At 41.8% G+C, this 16,993-nt stretch overlaps 1 protein-coding gene across 3 annotated transcripts in view; it reads left to right on the top strand.

Annotated features, from left to right (window-relative positions):
• The window catches only part of CNTN1 (contactin 1), a 286,347-nt gene that overhangs the window by 142,905 nt on the left and 126,449 nt on the right, over positions 1–16,993 (top strand). For all 3 annotated transcript variants that reach the window (XM_032221821.1, XM_032221822.1, XM_032221823.1), the window contains one exon: positions 16,144–16,322. In XM_032221821.1, the coding sequence (XP_032077712.1) occupies positions 16,144–16,322 (179 nt within the window). The remainder of the gene's footprint in view (positions 1–16,143; positions 16,323–16,993) is intronic.

Raw genomic sequence — 16,993 nt, 5'->3', positions numbered from 1 at the left:
CAAAAGACGAATCCAGAGCTGGTGTTTTGTCTTATGTGGCAGTTTTTATCACCACATATTGCCACTATGTGTTGTTCAAGGCCATTATTTCTAATTTTACTTTGTTTTTTGTAATATATACTCTCTGTTGCCACTAGATGGCACCGTTGTTACTGAACAGTTACTGAAAAGAGTAGTTGGGAAAGAAAAAAATCCAAGAACACCTCAGAGTTCCGAATTTAATTCTTTAAATATTAAATATCAAGATTTTAAAATTTCACTAGCAATCAACTCTGTCCAGACTGCTATTTATTTCTCCAAACCATCCTTCCAAAACTATTTGATGAATCATTTATTTGTATTGGCATTCGCTTCCTGGAGGGGTAATCCACTCCCACCACCTTTTGCCTTCTCTCTTTGTTCTCAGTCAATCAATCCGGGAGAAAAAACAAACTTTTGAATACGGTGTGCCCCAGGGTATTATCACGATCTCACCCAGATGTTCCAAGCCTCTTTCTTCTCTCCTTTTGTGAAGCCACCTCAACTCTGACAGCTCGCAATGGCTATCTTCCTGGCCAACTGGGTCGAAAGCTATTGCAGACGTTCACATCTGCCAGTGCTCTCATTCTTCACTGTCCCTCCAAGACAGTTCTAATCTCCGAAGAGATGCCCAAAGTGGTAAGATATGGTCGCTCCTCAAGAGAACGGAAGTTTGCATGTGTACAGTTAAGACGCTGGTCCCTCTTCTCAAGCTCCCACAACTTCTGAAGGCAACTTCTGTTCCGTGGGTTGATTGCTCTCGCTGTCAGAAAAATTCTCCTTATTTCCAGGTTGAATCTCTTCTTGTTCAGTTTCCATCCATTATTCCTTGTCTGGCCTTCAGGTACTTTGGAAATTTATAAATTTATAAAAAGCATGCAGACAAAAAATGAACAAAGCCGAAAGACTTAAAAATAGGAGCCCAGGTCTTCCTGCCCATTAAATACATGCAATCCAGACAGTCTTCCAAAAAACTGGGATCAAAAACCTGGGAAGTACGTTGACATCTATCCAAAGAATAATCCACCTGGTCACAGGGGAACTTGACCTGCTGAAATCCCTTAGAAACATTCACCCAATTTTCCATTGTGATTTGCTAAAATCAGAAACTCAGTCCTCTCTGCGCTGAAAGCTGCCTCCACCACTTGAGTCACTCATGATTCAGGGGGAACAACATTTCGAAATTAATGATATTTTAGACTCTCATAAACACCAAGGAAAGCTCCAGTATCTAGTGGCGCTGAAAGACTTTCCTCTTTCTGAGACTGAATGGGTGGACCTTAAATACATGAAAGCGCCCAAACTCTTCAATGTTCCCTATTCTAACCTATTCTAACCATATATTCTCTCTCTCTCTCTCTCTCTCTCTCTCTCTCTCTCTCTCTCACTCTCTCTCTCGCTCTCTCCCCCCGTCTCTCCTTCCCTCCCTCCCTCCCCCCCCTCTCTCTCGTGTTTCCATTGATGTCCTTGTCAAGAGGGGCAGCATGTAATATCCACCAGCTTCATCCTGGTACTTTGCCAGCATTCTGCCATCAATCAGGGAAGGTGCGGGAGACAAATTGGCCATAACACTACATACTCTTATTATGGGAAATTGGGAGGGGAGAATTGACAGTTGAGAAAGAACAGAGGGTTTTGGAATCTGCTTCATGCTGGTCCACTGACATCTTCGGGGCCATTTGCCGTGAGAGTGGAATTTCACCAACCCAAACACTTTAGCATTTCCCAAAAATCTCTGCAGTGCCAGATTGGCTCCCCAAGGACAAGCACAGGAGAGGGCTAGGAGAAACCAGGGGTTTAGTTCTGAATTGGCTCATGGGAATTTTAGATTTTGCTTCACTTTACTGCAATCAGCATCTCTTAGTAAAAGTGCCTTTTCACTTCAACCAAATTGAGTTGAGCGTTACTGATCCATAAAGGATCAGACTGGGGCAGTTCTGACATAATGTCATACTTAGCATTAATTATATATTTCAAACTGATGAAAGAAATGTCCTTCTGGGTTCCTCTCCAAGTGGGGAAAAAGACACTGGAGACATGGAGGCTGCTTGGAAAGATGGTTTATTGGTGGACAGGACCACATGGCTTGAGTCCTGAACAGAAAAGGTGATCACATGCTTCAATGTTGGTGAAGAAGAAGAGAAGGGCTGAGGGAGGGGCTTTCTAGGCTTTTTATAACCTGTTCAGTCCCATCTCTCTATTTCCTGTTCCTGTGTAAGAAATGTATTCTGATTGGTTGTCAGACTCCCATAGGGCCACGCAGGGGCAACTCTCTGGGCTGTGTTTTGAATCCAGGTTTGGTTGAGTTCTCAGATGTCATGTGGTCAGTTGAGTAAAGGGCCAATATTATCATGCTTTTAATCCCATCCCCCCTGCAGCTGCAGTGAAGAAGCCTTTATTATGTAAAGGGACTAGCTTGGCCTTCTTAATGGCGCATTGACAAAAGTGGGGATGGGTAGGAAGCTACAGGCAGCTATTCTGTCTTTTAAAACATGTTTCTTTCTTTTCACATCCAGAGAAATATTCTGCCTTTTCAATATTTCCTAGGATATTTCATTTTTTCTGAGAGAGGGCTGGGTGATAACTTCCTACAATCCCTCCTTTTTTTTTTCAAAACGTGTGCATGGAACACACATGTTCTTGACAAAAGATTAAAATTGGTCAGATCAGGGAGACTTAATTCTTCTGATGAAAAGCATTGAGAGAGACAGCAGAAGGATCTCTTCAGTGGCTCCCAGAGAGCTTTCAACCATGAATGTCTAGCAACTAGGGCACAATTTCTGGAAAGAAATTTACAGTATCCAATTTTCCATACCAATTAGTATTAGATATCACTTTCTGTGAGCTTCCAGACAGGTTTCTTTTTTAAAAAAAAATTATTTAAGATTTTTATTAACAAACATGTAAAATACACACACACAAAAATTAGACGTACACCACATTTATACAATACAGTGCGAACAGGGAACTTCCTGTTTTTTATCTTAGCAATCATCAATCGATATCGCTCACATTATATTATTTCCCCTTCTATCATATTTCATTTAGATTTCACCATTCTTAACCCTCTTATTTTACTCATAACTATTATTTTTGAGTGTTGTTATATTCTTTCATTGATTTTTGTTTCTTTCCTCCACCCACCTATACCATTTATCCCATATCTGGTAGAATTCTGATTCTTCCTTTCCCTGTATTTCTTTCGTTAATTTATCCATTTCGGCACAGTCCATAATCTTTCTTATTATTTCATCTTCATTTGGGGTTAGTTTGTTTTTCCATTTCTGGGCAAAGGCGATCCTTGCCACTGTAAGTATATGTAGTATTAAATATTGGATTTCTTTTTTGTATTTCACTGACATAATTCCTAATAAAAAAACATCAGGTTTCCAATCTATTTTAACCCTTGCTATTGCCTCCAGCCAATTTTTGATCCTTTTCCCAATTTTTTTTTGCCTCTTCACAGGTCCACCATATGTCAGCTCCTCTCCATTAATTAATTAGGAAAGAAAGACCACAAGACTCCATGTGTGGAAAATCAAGTGTACTTTTACTAATTAAGAACGGTTAAAAGGCAAAGCGTAGCGAAGTCTGATTAATTAGGCGCGAAAGCAATTGATATATAGAATAGCCCATTCCCCACCCCTTGGCATCATAGTCCCAGTCCAATCATAAGTCTTCCAAGTGTCAGGTGTGAGATAACTTCAAAAGGCATCACAAAGATGGAATGTCAGTGCCGTTAGTCCTGGCGGGAAACACCCACACATGCGTAGTCCGATCAGTCGGTGAACTCCAGAACCTTCCTCCAGCACAATGAGTAACCCCTCCCAAATACCATGCCCTCCCTCCCCATTTCATGGCAGCTGAAGCGATAGCAAAGCAGAAGCTGACATCCGGCCGTCCCCCGGAAAAAGGCGATCAGGCCTGGAAAACAAAAAGCACAAACAAACAGGCGAACAACAAAACACAAAAGAGAAATGGGGGGGGGGAAGAGAAAATTAAGGCTTGTCAGGATAAGCAGCATAAAACTTCCGAAGCAGCCGGGGAGCATGAACATGGGACTTGTCAACCCATTCTGTATGGGAGAGGGGAAAATGTTTCCAAGCCACTAAGTACTGGACGCGATTACGCCGCCTGCGGGAGTCCAGTATTTCACAGACCTCAAAGTGCTGTTCACCATCAATCAACAAAGGAGCAGGTGGAGGAGTATCAGGCGGACATAAAGTTGAAACACGAACAGGTTTAATGAGGTTAACGTGGAATACGGGATGAACACGGTTGAGATGCTTAGGCAGCTGCAAACGAACGGAGACAGGATTGATGATCTTGAGGATGGGGAAAGGACCAACATACTTAGGTCCCAATTTTTTGGATTTTTGTGTGGTCTGAAGGAACTTTGTGGACAAGTAGACCAGGTCACCCTCCTTGTACTGATAAGGCTGCGTACGCTTCTTATCAGCCTGTTTCTTATGAGCGCGATGAGCAGCATCCAACGTAGCAAGAGCCAAAGGCCAAACACGGCTGAGACGCTCACTCCAGTCAGCGACGGAAGAAACTTGCGGTTGGTCACGTGGCAACTCCGGAATAGGTACAAAATCCTGACCAAAAACAACCCGGAAAGGGGTAAAACCAGTGCTGGTATGAACAGAATTGTTGTAAGCCACCTCAGCGTGCGGCAACAAGTCTACCCAATCATCCTGCTGATAATTGATGAAACAACGTAAATACTGTTCTAGAACAGAATTAGTCCTTTCACAGGCCCCATTAGTCTGAGGGTGGTGGGTGGAGCTAAGGCCCTGGGCGGAGCCAATGCGCTTAAGAAATTCCTTCCAGAAGGTTGAGGTGAATTGGACACCCCTATCAGAAATAATACGATCAGGCACTCCATGCAATCGGTAAACGTGGGAAATGAAGAGTTTAGCGAGAGCCTTAGCAGAAGGAATCTTGTGGCAAGGTATAAAATGAACTTGTTTGGAAAATAAGTCTGTAACGACCCAAATGACGGTGTGTCCCTGGCTCTCAGGAAGCTCGACAATGAAGTCCATCGAAATTTCCTTCCAAGGGGCAACAGGCCGTGCCACAGACTGGACCAGCCCTTGCAGTTTTCCAGGAGGCCTTTTAGCGGCCGCACAAACCGGACAACTTGCAACATACATTTCAATGTCCTTTTTCAAAGAGGGCCACCAGAACTGCCTCTTCACCAGATGTAAAGTTTTAACGAAACCAAAGTGACCCGCCAATTTGGAATCATGAGCTCGTTGGAGGATGACGAGATGAAGAGAGGCGGGGACATAAAGCTTGGCTCCGATCCATGGTAGATCATCCCTCATTGTGCACTCATCCTGATGCTTCTGGAACCAGTCGTCCTGGGGAAGGGCGCGTTTGAGGTCAGAGAGAAAATCTCGAGGCACCTTCACTTTCGCGCGTGCTTGCTGGCGAGTGACCACCGGAGCCGCCAGGCTGGAAGTGGGAACAATAGGTTGAACAATGCTCAGTTTAGAGCAGTTGTATTGAGGGAGCCTGGACAAAGCATCCGCCATGAAATTTTTCTCTCCAGGGATGTACTTGAGCGTGAAATTGAAACGGTTGAAATGTTGGGCCCACCGCATCTGTTTAGGGGAAAGATGGCGCGGGGTCCTCAACGCCTCCAGATTCTTGTGGTCAGTCCACACCTCAAAAGGGTGCTTAGCGCCTTCCAGGAAATGGCGCCATGTGGATAGGGCCCATCGCACCGCAAACGCCTCCTTCTCCCAAATGGCCTAACGTCTCTCAGTGTCCGTGAGCTTGCGTGAGGTGTAAGCGCATGGTTGTAAGTTACCTTGGTCATTGGCTTGTAGCAAGACGGCCCCAACGGCGACATCACTGGCATCAGCCTGGACGACAAAAGGCTTGTCCATGTCGGGATGCTTCAGGACCGGCTCCGCAGCAAAAAGGCGTTTTAGTTTGTCGAAAGCAGCTTGGCATTCCATGGTCCAGTCCAGTGGTTTGCTAGGCTTAGGTTTAGGTCCACCTTTGGACTTTAGCAAATTTGTGATAGGAAGCGCAATCTTGGCAAAAGAAGGGATGAACTGACGGTAGAAGTTAGCAAAGCCTAAATTTTTTTGCAACTGTCTGCGCGTTCGGGGCGCATCCCATTCAGTGACCACTTTCACTTTCCCAGGGTCCATCTCAATGCCGGCGGGAGAGATGCGATAACCGAGGTAGTCAATCTTAGCCTGGTGAAACTCACACTTGGACAATTTGGCATAAAGTTCTGCGGCCCTGAGTTTTTTCAAAACCGTGCGCACCAGAGCGATGTGGTCATCATAAGTGTGAGAATAGATAAGGATATCATCCAAATATACGATAACTCCTTTGTAAAGGTGGTCATGCAAGATCTCATTAATTAATTGCATGAAAACTGCAGGCGCCCCCTGCAGGCCAAAAGGCATGACCCGGAACTGGAAGCAACCAAGAGGGCAGTTGAAAGCAGTTTTCCATTCATCTCCTTCCTTTATAGGGACCCTATAGTATGCTTCCCTGAGGTCCAGTTTAGTGAAAATGCGGCCCTTTCCCAATTGGGCTAACATGTCCTTCATCAACGGTAGCGGGTATAAATTTTGGGCCGATATGGCATTAAGGTTTTTAAAATTCACACATAATCTCAGAGAGCCATCTTTCTTTTCACGGAACAGCACAGGAGCAGCGACTTTAGGGCGGGCAGGCTCAATGAATCCCCGCTCCAAATTTTTATCGATGAACTTCCTCATCTCTTCCATTTCCCTAGGTGACATGGAATATATTTGGGGTTTTGGTAGCTTCACCCCGGGTAAAATGTCGATTGAGCAATCAGTAGGCCTGTGGGGCGGAAGTTTGTCGGAAGATTTCCCACTAAAAACTTCTCTCAGGTCCCAATACACTTTTGGAATTTTTTCCTCTCCTTCAATCCTCTCCTGCCCTCTGGCGGCCAAAACAGGACTGCAGCTAACCGGCTCTGAAGGAACGCCCTCCCCTTCCGGAGGTGCTTTCGTGCGAATGCGTAACCAACCCTCCCTCCAATTTATGCGAGGGTTCCATTTTCGAAGCCAAGGGAGGCCCAAAATGAGTGGCCTGTCCATCCCAGGAGCCACAATAAAAGAGATTAGTTCCATGTGGGATCCCATTTTCATCTCTAGGGGCTCAGTAAAGAAATGGGCGGGTCCCCCCCCTGCGATGGACCCATCTATCTGGCAAAAGATAATAGGGGTTTTTAAAGTGTGTAATTTTAGGCCCAGCTTCTCCACCATAGCAGGATTGATCATTGAGCGGGAACAGCCTGAGTCAAGGAGGGCGGGAAGGCATTCTGACCCCCCATCGGGCAGAACTCTCAACTCTATTGGGATAAGCATAGGGCCTTTGTTTGAACTCACCCAGCGAGGCGAGGCGTCGTCATCAGAGTCATCAGAGGAGCTGGTGGAGACGTCAGCTTCTCCCTCCAAGGCCTGGCTGAATAGCGGGGGGGGGGGGCGGAATCAACAGCGAATGCAGCTTCCTTTCTCTTTTTGTCTGGGGTCTTGCTGGATTTCCCCTCCCGTTTGGAAGGGGTTGGGTCGGTCGTGGGTAGTTTGGCGCGGCATTCTGGCGTGCGATGGCCTTTCTTTCCACAACGAAAACAGGTAAATGGTTTGGGTTTTCCAGAGGGGCCTTCCCTCCCTTCGCCTCTCACTCCGAAAGGGGTTTTGCGGCTTGGGGGGGAAGATTTCGCAGCTCTCTCCCTTTGCTTCTCCCTCTCCTCCTTTGCACATCGGAGTCTCATTAAATCCAGTTCAATATCAGCTGCGTTTTCAAACCAAACTATTAAGCATTTGGGAAGGTGGCGATTAACACATTGTTGATAAATATCTTCATCCAAGCCCAAAGCAAAATTGTCCAAAAGGGCTTCTTCACTCCATCCCCTCATGTAATTACTCAAGTGTTGAAACTCTTGAATGTACTGGGTTACCGGCCTGTCCCCCTGCGTGAGGGTCATAAATTTCAGTTTGTCCCGTTTCTCAGTCAGGGGGTCATCAAATCGTCTCTTGAACGCTTCCATAAACGCATTAAAATTCCTCTGGAGGGGGGAATTAGCCTGGTGTAAGCCTGTTCCCCAGTCAGAGGCCTCGTCATCCAGAGCCAGCAAAACCATGCGTACTTTCAAGGTGTCTGATTCAAAATCAGGCCCATAGATTTCCATGTAGTTAAAAACTTGCATGATGAAAGACCCCAGCTTCTTAGGATTTCCATCATATTTTACAGTTAAGGGGGGGACTTTAGCCATTCTGCGTCTTCTGGGGGGTGGGGCCCCTGGACAAGCAGCACCCCTGGCTGGGGGGGGTGAAGCTGCCCATGGGTTTTCATGCACCCACCCCCTCTCGGCCTCTTCTCCCTCCCCGAATCTTTGCCCAGAGTACCTCTGTTCCAAGAAATCAGGTTGACCTCCTTCCTGGGGTCTTCGTTCTGGCCCCGCTTCAAACGGCCTTTCCTGGTGCTTTCTTCTGGTCACGGCCGCATCCCAGGTCGCACTCTCTTCTCTTTGTCCCACCGACAAAGACCAACGGGGGGGACTTGCAGGGCTCGTTATTTCCAGCCGAGCCAACTCTTCAGGAAATAAGATACCAGTGGTTTCTTTTTCCATTTCTCCATCGCTGGCATGCGAAGACATTTTCTCTGTTTCGTCTTTTTGAGCTTTCACCCCCCACGGAAGGCTGTAACCTCCTGGTAAGGTGTTAATGAGACTTCGCTAACTGTCAGCTCCTCTCCATTAATTAATTAGGAAAGAAAGACCACAAGACTCCATGAGTGGAAAATCAAGTGTACTTTTACTAATTAAGAACGGTTAAAAGGCAAAGCGTAGCGAAGTCTGATTAATTAGGCGCGAAAGCAATTGATATATAGAATAGCCCATTCCCCACCCCTTGGCATCATAGTCCCAGTCCAATCATAAGTCTTCCAAGTGTCAGGTGTGAGATAACTTCAAAAGGCATCACGAAGATGGAATGTCAGTGCCGTTAGTCCTGGCGGGAAACACCCACACATGCGTAGTCCGATCAGTTGGTGAACTCCAGAAACTTCCTCCAGCACAATGAGTAACCCCTCCCAAATACCATGCCCTCCCTCCCCGTTTCATGGCAGCTGAAGCGATAGCAAAGCAGAAGCTGACATATGATAATATGTTCCATGTACCGATTCACATTTCCAGCATTTTTGGGAGGTATTTGTTGAGTTTTTAGCTAACCTTGATGGTGCCAGGTGTCATCTGTAAAACATTTTGTACTGGTTTTCCTTGTATGGAACTGATAGTGTCATTTTTAAATTTATTCCCCAAATTTTTTCCCATTTGTCAAATTCAATGTTCTAGCCAAAGTTCTGTGCCCATTTTATCATTTGTTCTTTCACAATTTCCTCTTCCATTTTATACTTCAGGAGGAATTTATATATTCTCCCTATCATCTTTCTATCTGGGCTTTGAATAATTTTATCCAATTCGTGTGGTTCTGTTTCGATGCCATATATTTTAGTATCTTTATTGTATTTAGTTTTGATTTGGAGGTAAGTTAGCCAATCAACTTTCATATTCTGATCTGCCAATTCTTCAATTGTTTTTAAATTTCCCTGTCTATCAAATAAGTCTCTGTAACATTTTTGTTCCAATCTGCAAAATTTGGGTGAGTCGTCCTTTCTGTTGGTGATAGCCAATTTGGGATTTTCACATAGTGGATTTTTTTTATTTTGAACCATTGTTGCAGTAAGGCTCTTCTGATTAAATGATTTTGAAAGTATTTGTGCGTTTTATTTTTATCATCCCATAGAAAAGTATGCCAGCCTGCCTGCAGGTCATGGTCTTCTAAGGTCAGAATTCTTTTATTCTTTAGCTCTATCCAGTCCTTCACCAATGTTATTGTTACTGCTGATGCATATAAATCCCAATTTGGTAATGCTAAGCCTCCCCTCTCCTTGCTGTCTTGCATTGACTTTAGTTTAATCCTCGGTTTTCGTCCCTGCCAAATGAACCTAGTGGTTATTTTCTTTAATTCTTGAAAGAATTTTTTACCTGGATTAATAGGTGCGGTTTGCAACAGGTTTCCAGAAAGGTTTCAAGCAAGCAAAAATCCCAAAATTCTTCATTTCTCACAAATTTTTTATTTTCATTTTCATACACTCACATGTATACTGTACATAGCCAACACCATACAGCATTAAACAATAATTGCATCATTTCCTCTTGTCAACAATGCCCCAGAAAATAAAAACCCAATATAACTCCGCTCTCCATACATCTCTTTCTTCCACCACCCTCCACCTTTCTATCTTCCCTCCATCATCCCCCTCTACCCTACTTCCCCTCCCCCTCTACCACTCCTCTCTCCACATCCACTCCCCCCTTCCTTCTCACCTTTCCCTCCCATCCTCTCTCCCATCCCTCTCTGCCCATCTTTCTTCTTTCCCACTCCTCCTCTCCTTGGTGTATTTCCGCTACATGTCAATATACTTGGCCTATCCTATTTTTAAAGAAAAATTAAAAAAGAACAGTATACATGTGAAGTCACATTACATTGAGATCTAACACATCTTATCTAACCTAATATATATCTATCCCTCCCTCCCCCCACTCTCCCTCCCGACCCACCACATCCCCCCCCACAACTTCCCAGAACCCATACACGGTATAGATTTTAACAAACACAGTCTAAAATATATTGAGAAGAAAAGAATAAGAAATTAATAACATCTCTACATTGAGCTTAGCTCCTTCTTGCTAAGCTAACTTTAAACAATTTAAATCATTCCTGATCTTAAGCATAGGCTATCTGGAATTTCTTAGTTCCGTATTTATTTTGTATATAATCAATCCATTTTTTCCAGTCTCGTTTATATCTCTCATTTGAGTGGTCTTTAAGATATGCAGATATTTTAGCCATCTCGGCTAAATTTGTAACTTTCAATGTCCATTCTTGAATTGTAGGCAGGTCTTCCTTCTTCCAGTATTGCGTCACCAACAGTCTTGCTGCCGTTATTAAGTGCAGGATCAAGTTAGTCTCTACCGCTGTAAAGTCAGTACTTATACCTAACAAAAATAACTGAGGAGTAAACTTTATCCTTCTTTTAAAAATATTTTGCATAATCCACCATATTTTTATCCAAAATGCCTTAACCTTTTGGCAAGTCCACCATATATGGAAATACGTATCATCGAGAAAACCACAGCTCCAACATTTGGGTTGTAAATTTGGATACATAGAAGCCAACTTTTTAGGATCTAAATGCCATCTATAGAACATCTTGTAAAAATTTTCTCTTCACAACCATGCTTTCCCTTTAAGTTACAGGCTGCCCATTTCAAAGGGATGGTTCTTGAACCTGCCCTAGCTCTTATTTTAGTGAGGCCAAATTGAGTTTAGCTAGTGTGCAATCCAGACTATTTAGTATTTGTAAAATTACACACAATGAGCCTGGGGACTCCTACTCATGAGACCACCAGTGCAACATATCCTGCTTTACTGGGCAGCGTCACAGTGAGGGCTTGGGGTTTTTTGGAGATCCTCTCTGCTAGCTCTTCAACTGGGGGAATTGCCTGAGGGGAATTGACCCTCCCCCATGGGATTAAAAGGGAGAAATCACTGTTTAGGCTTTTGTGCCAGGGCAAAAATTAACCTAGGAAAAAACTGTGTGTGGAGGAAATAGTTTCAATCTAATTTTGAATAGGCTCTCTCTCTTTTTTTCTTTGTGTTTGTGTGTCTGTCTGTGTGTGTGTGTGTGTGTGTGTGTAGCTGCTTCTACAATACAGAAAATACAGACATTTTGGACAAAATCTCCCTCTCACTAGACAGAAATCTAAGGTGTTCAGAACTTGCTGTGCTAGCCATTCTCAAATACAATTCTTACATGAATACATTAAACTGATTACAATATAAATGAGACAAGAAAGAAAACCTTACATGAATTTCTGTGAAGGAAGCAAAAAAAACAACTTTAGGATCAATTTTCACCCTTCCCCATAGTCTTTACAGCTGTCTTCTGGGGATCGAAGAGAGTCTTTTGGTCTTTCTTGTGCATTTTAGGGTTCTTTCTTTCATGTCTGCTAGATGGCATTAGGCTTGGCTTGCTGGTAAGAGTGGTCAGACAGGCTTGGCTAAGTTTTTTTCCTCATGTCAGGTTTTATCAAGATGCAATCACCAGCAGCCAATTCAAGAGTTATGGTTTGAGCTAGAAGTCCTTTGTTTCTGAGGTTAAAAAAGAGAGAGGCCAAGAATACAGTTCTTTACAGACATATCTTTAGTCTCATGTTGTGGAATCTCACCCATTCTGTCCGAGTGTGGAAATCCAAACTTTATTCCAGAAGGCAGACCATGTAAATTTCATGGAACATGACATTCCCATTGCCTCTATGATTGAAACACTTTTGCAGTAAGATGAGTAAATTTCCAAAAGGGACAACAACTTGTGTTGCAAACAAACAAACAAGCAAAATATCATAGGATAGAGCACCTTCACTCATAAGCTTTTAAAAATGCACTCAGGTGTAAAAGAGGAAGGGAAGAAGAACAGCTTTTTAAAAAATTGCAATTAAAAAAAAGATACTTTGAGTCAAAGATCCAAACTCTTAGCTCTCTCGGCAATCAATGGCATAGTTTTAAAGACCAAGATGTATGGAGACTTTCATTAACACATCGTTTGCATCTGAGTGGGGCTCGAGCTCTACTTTTCTTTTTAAAGACAACTATTACTGCTGCAACAGCTTTCTAACATATCCCTGTGGACTCCTTAGTCACTTTGGGGAAGAAACTCAGGTAAAACTTCTCTTCAGTTCATCTTATGGTGGCCAGAAAATCAGCAAATTTGTTGACAAAATCTAAATCAAAACTGCCTTCTAGAGGCCAGGTTTCTACTTTAGGATAGAATAGAGTAGGTTGGCCAGATAGATGTGCAGAGAGTTTTTGCTCAGGTTGAAGGCAAACCTTTAGTAGGAATTTCCTTCATCTCATACATGCACATACAAAGGCAACACTCTCCTCCTCCCCCGCAAAAGGAAAAAAAATCTATACTCACCTGAAGAGTACAATCTTCCAGGGCTGAAAAACATGAGAACAAGGTTCCCTCCCCCACAGAAAAAGCATTGTTGGAGGATTAGCGGTAAGGGAGGGGCGTGGGGCGTGGGTAGAAAGCTTGCAGGCAGAGTTTTAAAAAAGTAAAATAATCAGTTACTAAATAGATAAATTGGTAACATTATGGAGATACCACAATGAGAAATGGGGTCTGGATTCACATGCTTCAGGAAATAAATAAACAGGTAAAATCATTTAAACACACAATAAATGCAAGGATGAAACTTTTCTTGTCAATGAACTTAAAACATTTCCTGGGTTGTTTCTTTAAGGCATAGGGAAGGAAGGAAAAAAAATACTTCTCCTTACTCTGTTTCTGTTGGCCAAACAGACATAAAATAAAGACTACCATCCCTTCGCTTAGTTTTCTGGGCCCAACAAACTGAGCGAAGGCAATTTCTGCCAGTTTACTCTTTTCTTTCTTTGAACACTTTAAAATTCTTGACTTTTGGATTGGAGACATCTTAGTTACAATTACCTTGAGGGTGCATAAAGACTTAGGCACACAAGGCCAAGGAGAAAATAAGAGGGGGGAAAAAGAGAACTCTCAGGTTTACACATCCTAGTCATTCCCAGCACAAATTTGTTAAATTAGGGAAGGCACAAATCTTAACAAACAAACCACATGGTTGCATAGAAGACAAAGAAAGAGACAAACAGACAAGAGAAAAAAAGAAACCCCGACATTTTCCCTTTTCTTTTAAGTACCTTCACGTAACCAAATTACTTTTCCTGTATTATCTTTCAGCAAAGCCCATTTCTCACACAATTTCCTTGCTCTCAGCCAAAATCTTGGCATCTAAGGAAATCTCCGAGGGCACTTTTGGCCACTCACGAGCTAATGCTTCCCATGACCCATTACATGCAGGGCTCACTTTGGCCTAGTTGGGTGTCACCCACCATAAGTTTCAGGAAAAAAAAGATTCTGGAAAGGACTTCAATTCCCCCATGAAGTATTCGGCCCCTTTCTCTCGGGGAATCACATGGGTTTTGGGGATTAAAAAAGTAATCCTTAAGGACCTCTGCCCCTCTGCACGTAGTACCAGGCACCTCTACTCTTTTCACTCACAATAGGCCTTTGCTTTTTTTGCTTTCACAGGACAAAAGCAACAGCAACAAAATTTTGATTCACTTTTCCATCCATTTCCACACACACTCTCCTTTCCCTAACAGAAGGTCCTGTGCTCTCGCCTGACCCTAATACTTTCCAGGCTCTCTTGGTAAAACACACAGTGGAACCAAGATCCAGCTGTGATCAGGAGAAGGATCCCACACATGCAGACATACACACATTTCCCATGCTCTTCCATACTTTAAAATTAAACTTTAGAGAATTAAAATTTAGAGGTACTCACCTTCTTTCCAGGCAGCCTTTGAGCTCAAACTCAAAACCCCTTTAAAACCTAGATCCAATGGTTAAGGCCAAGATAAAGTCCACCCACAGTCTCAATGGGGTCTGTGCCGGTATGGGAGGCTTACCTGGGCCATATCCATTGATTAGGCTAGCTTGGAGTCCCATCTGGGTCGCCAATTGATGAAAGAAATGTCTTTCTGGGTTTGGCTCCAAGTGGGGAAAAAGACACTGATGACATGGAGGCTGCTTGGAAAGATGGTGTCAGCCTTATTGGTGAACAGGACAACATGGCTTGAGTCCTGAACAGAAAAGGTGATCACATGCTTCAATGTTGGTGGACAAGACTCCCATGGGCCCATGCAGGGGCAACTCTCTAAGATGTGTTTTGAATCCAGGTTTGGTTGAGTTCTCAGATGCCATATGGTCAGTTGAGTAAAGGGACAATATTATCATGCTTTTAATCCCATTCCCCCTTCTCCATAATAAAGGAGAAGCCTTATTTATGTAAAGTGGACTAGCTTAGCCTTCTTAATGGCCCATTGACAAAAGTGGGGATGGACAGGAAGCTACAGGCAGCTATTCTGTCTTTTAAAATATGTTTCTTTCTTTTCACATCCAGAGAAATATTCTGCCTTTTCAATATTTCCTAGGATATTTCATTTTTCTGGGAGAGGGCTGGGTGATAACACTATAGGAATTATATTTAACATCAATATAGCTTTTGTTCTCATCTTTAAAGTTTAACTTACCCCAAACATCATAGTGTTAACAATTTCTAATTTTTTATTATAAAATACACCGTAGTCTGCTGTTATCTATATTCTACAGTGCATTATTTTGCTTTTATAATGTAATAAAACAATTAATTGGGGGACAAATCTGCTTTTCAGTGTTCATAGAGCATTGTAAAAATTGAATCCATATTATATTTATATGTTATATGGAAGAGATTATATATAAGGAAGATTAGATGCTCCCCCTGGTGGCTAATATCTAAGAAACTACATTCTTAATTCAGTTTCAGTAGGATCAAGCTGAAAACCCAATTAAATATCATCCAGGACAGCCTATTATGTAACTGTTCATTGTAACTCAGGATAGGCTAATTAATATGGTAGTATGATTGAATGAACTGTGAGAAACTTTATTTTTTATTAAATTCTATATATTTGCAAAAAACATTCAAATAATTATTTTCAATTTTATAACTACATTATTTAGGAATCACTGTAATTCTGTAACTAGCACAAGGGATAATATATTTCAGGGAATCTGTAATTTACACTAGAAATGGTAGTATGCAATAAGATCATATTTGTATTGTCAATTCTGATCAATTCAGGTCCAATATCTTACTCAATCTGGAAAATCAGTTTGATGCTTTAACTAATAAAATTACATCATTTGGAAATCCAGTTTGATTCAGGGAAAGATATTTTTTCCTACATGCACAGAAGATCTTTTAAATTATCAAATTGCAGTAAATTCAGACTGATTTAAAAACACCATAAAATTCAAAGTGAATTTTCAGTTTCAATGAATCAGATACTCTTATTGCCATAATCTCATTCAGTAGGTATAAAATACCAATGTTTTGAAGGTTATGTGGGCAACCGAAGTGCTGAAATAAGGTGTTAATATTTTTTTAAAATAAATATTTTCCTTGAATAGGTGGCAACGTAACAACTGGGATGTTGATATTAAACTGACAAAAGAACATTACAGTATGGTAGGAGGTAACCTGGAAATCAATAATCCTGAGAAGTCAAGAGATGAAGGAACATATGTTTGCATAGCATACAATATACATGGAACTATAAGGAGCCGGGAAGCAACTTTAAACTTTGGTTGTAAGTTGTCTTTACATGAACTTTTACCTTTACACAAACTCTTTGAAATGGTGTTCAGTAGATTGGTATGTTAGACTGTGTTTTTTCTCCGTGTCAAATAATATATGTGGGTATATGCATAATTTTGTATTTATTTATTTGTTTGTTTGTTTGTTTGTTTGTTTATTTGTTTATTTTGTCATGTTTCTGAGGTAGATAATGGAGGTGGTGACCCTTTGAGAGCTGTATGCAACAAAATTTCATTTTAATGTAGTGTACATTCAAAGTGACAATAAAACTATTCTAAACCTAAGTCTACTGACTTAATTTAGTTTGACTTATTGTCATGACCCATGCTGATTGGAACAGTATCAAAGCGACACCTTCTCTAAATGTTTTCTTAATTTTTTTTTTACTGTGATTAGAGTGAGAAAAGTGAGTGAATATGAATGGATCATTTTCTTCTAGATGAAAAATATTTGGGGACATTTATTATATCTTCTAGACAAACCTAATCTGCTTATATGTTAATGATGAATTTGTCAGTGCTGGTCAATTACATAGCAGTTTATTAAAACAAACCTCGTGCTTCTATAAAATAGTAGATACCAAAATAATGATATTTTTGCAACATGACTTTAATAAAAAAAATCTTATTTCAGTTTTTTTTACTAAAACTGAAAAACTTCCCG

Source organism: Thamnophis elegans, chromosome 7 (assembly GCF_009769535.1).
Source record: "Thamnophis elegans isolate rThaEle1 chromosome 7, rThaEle1.pri, whole genome shotgun sequence".
Lineage (NCBI taxonomy): Eukaryota > Metazoa > Chordata > Lepidosauria > Squamata > Colubridae > Thamnophis > Thamnophis elegans.
Note: the sequence above shows the minus strand (reverse complement) of the source record. Positions and strands in the feature narration are given on the sequence as shown.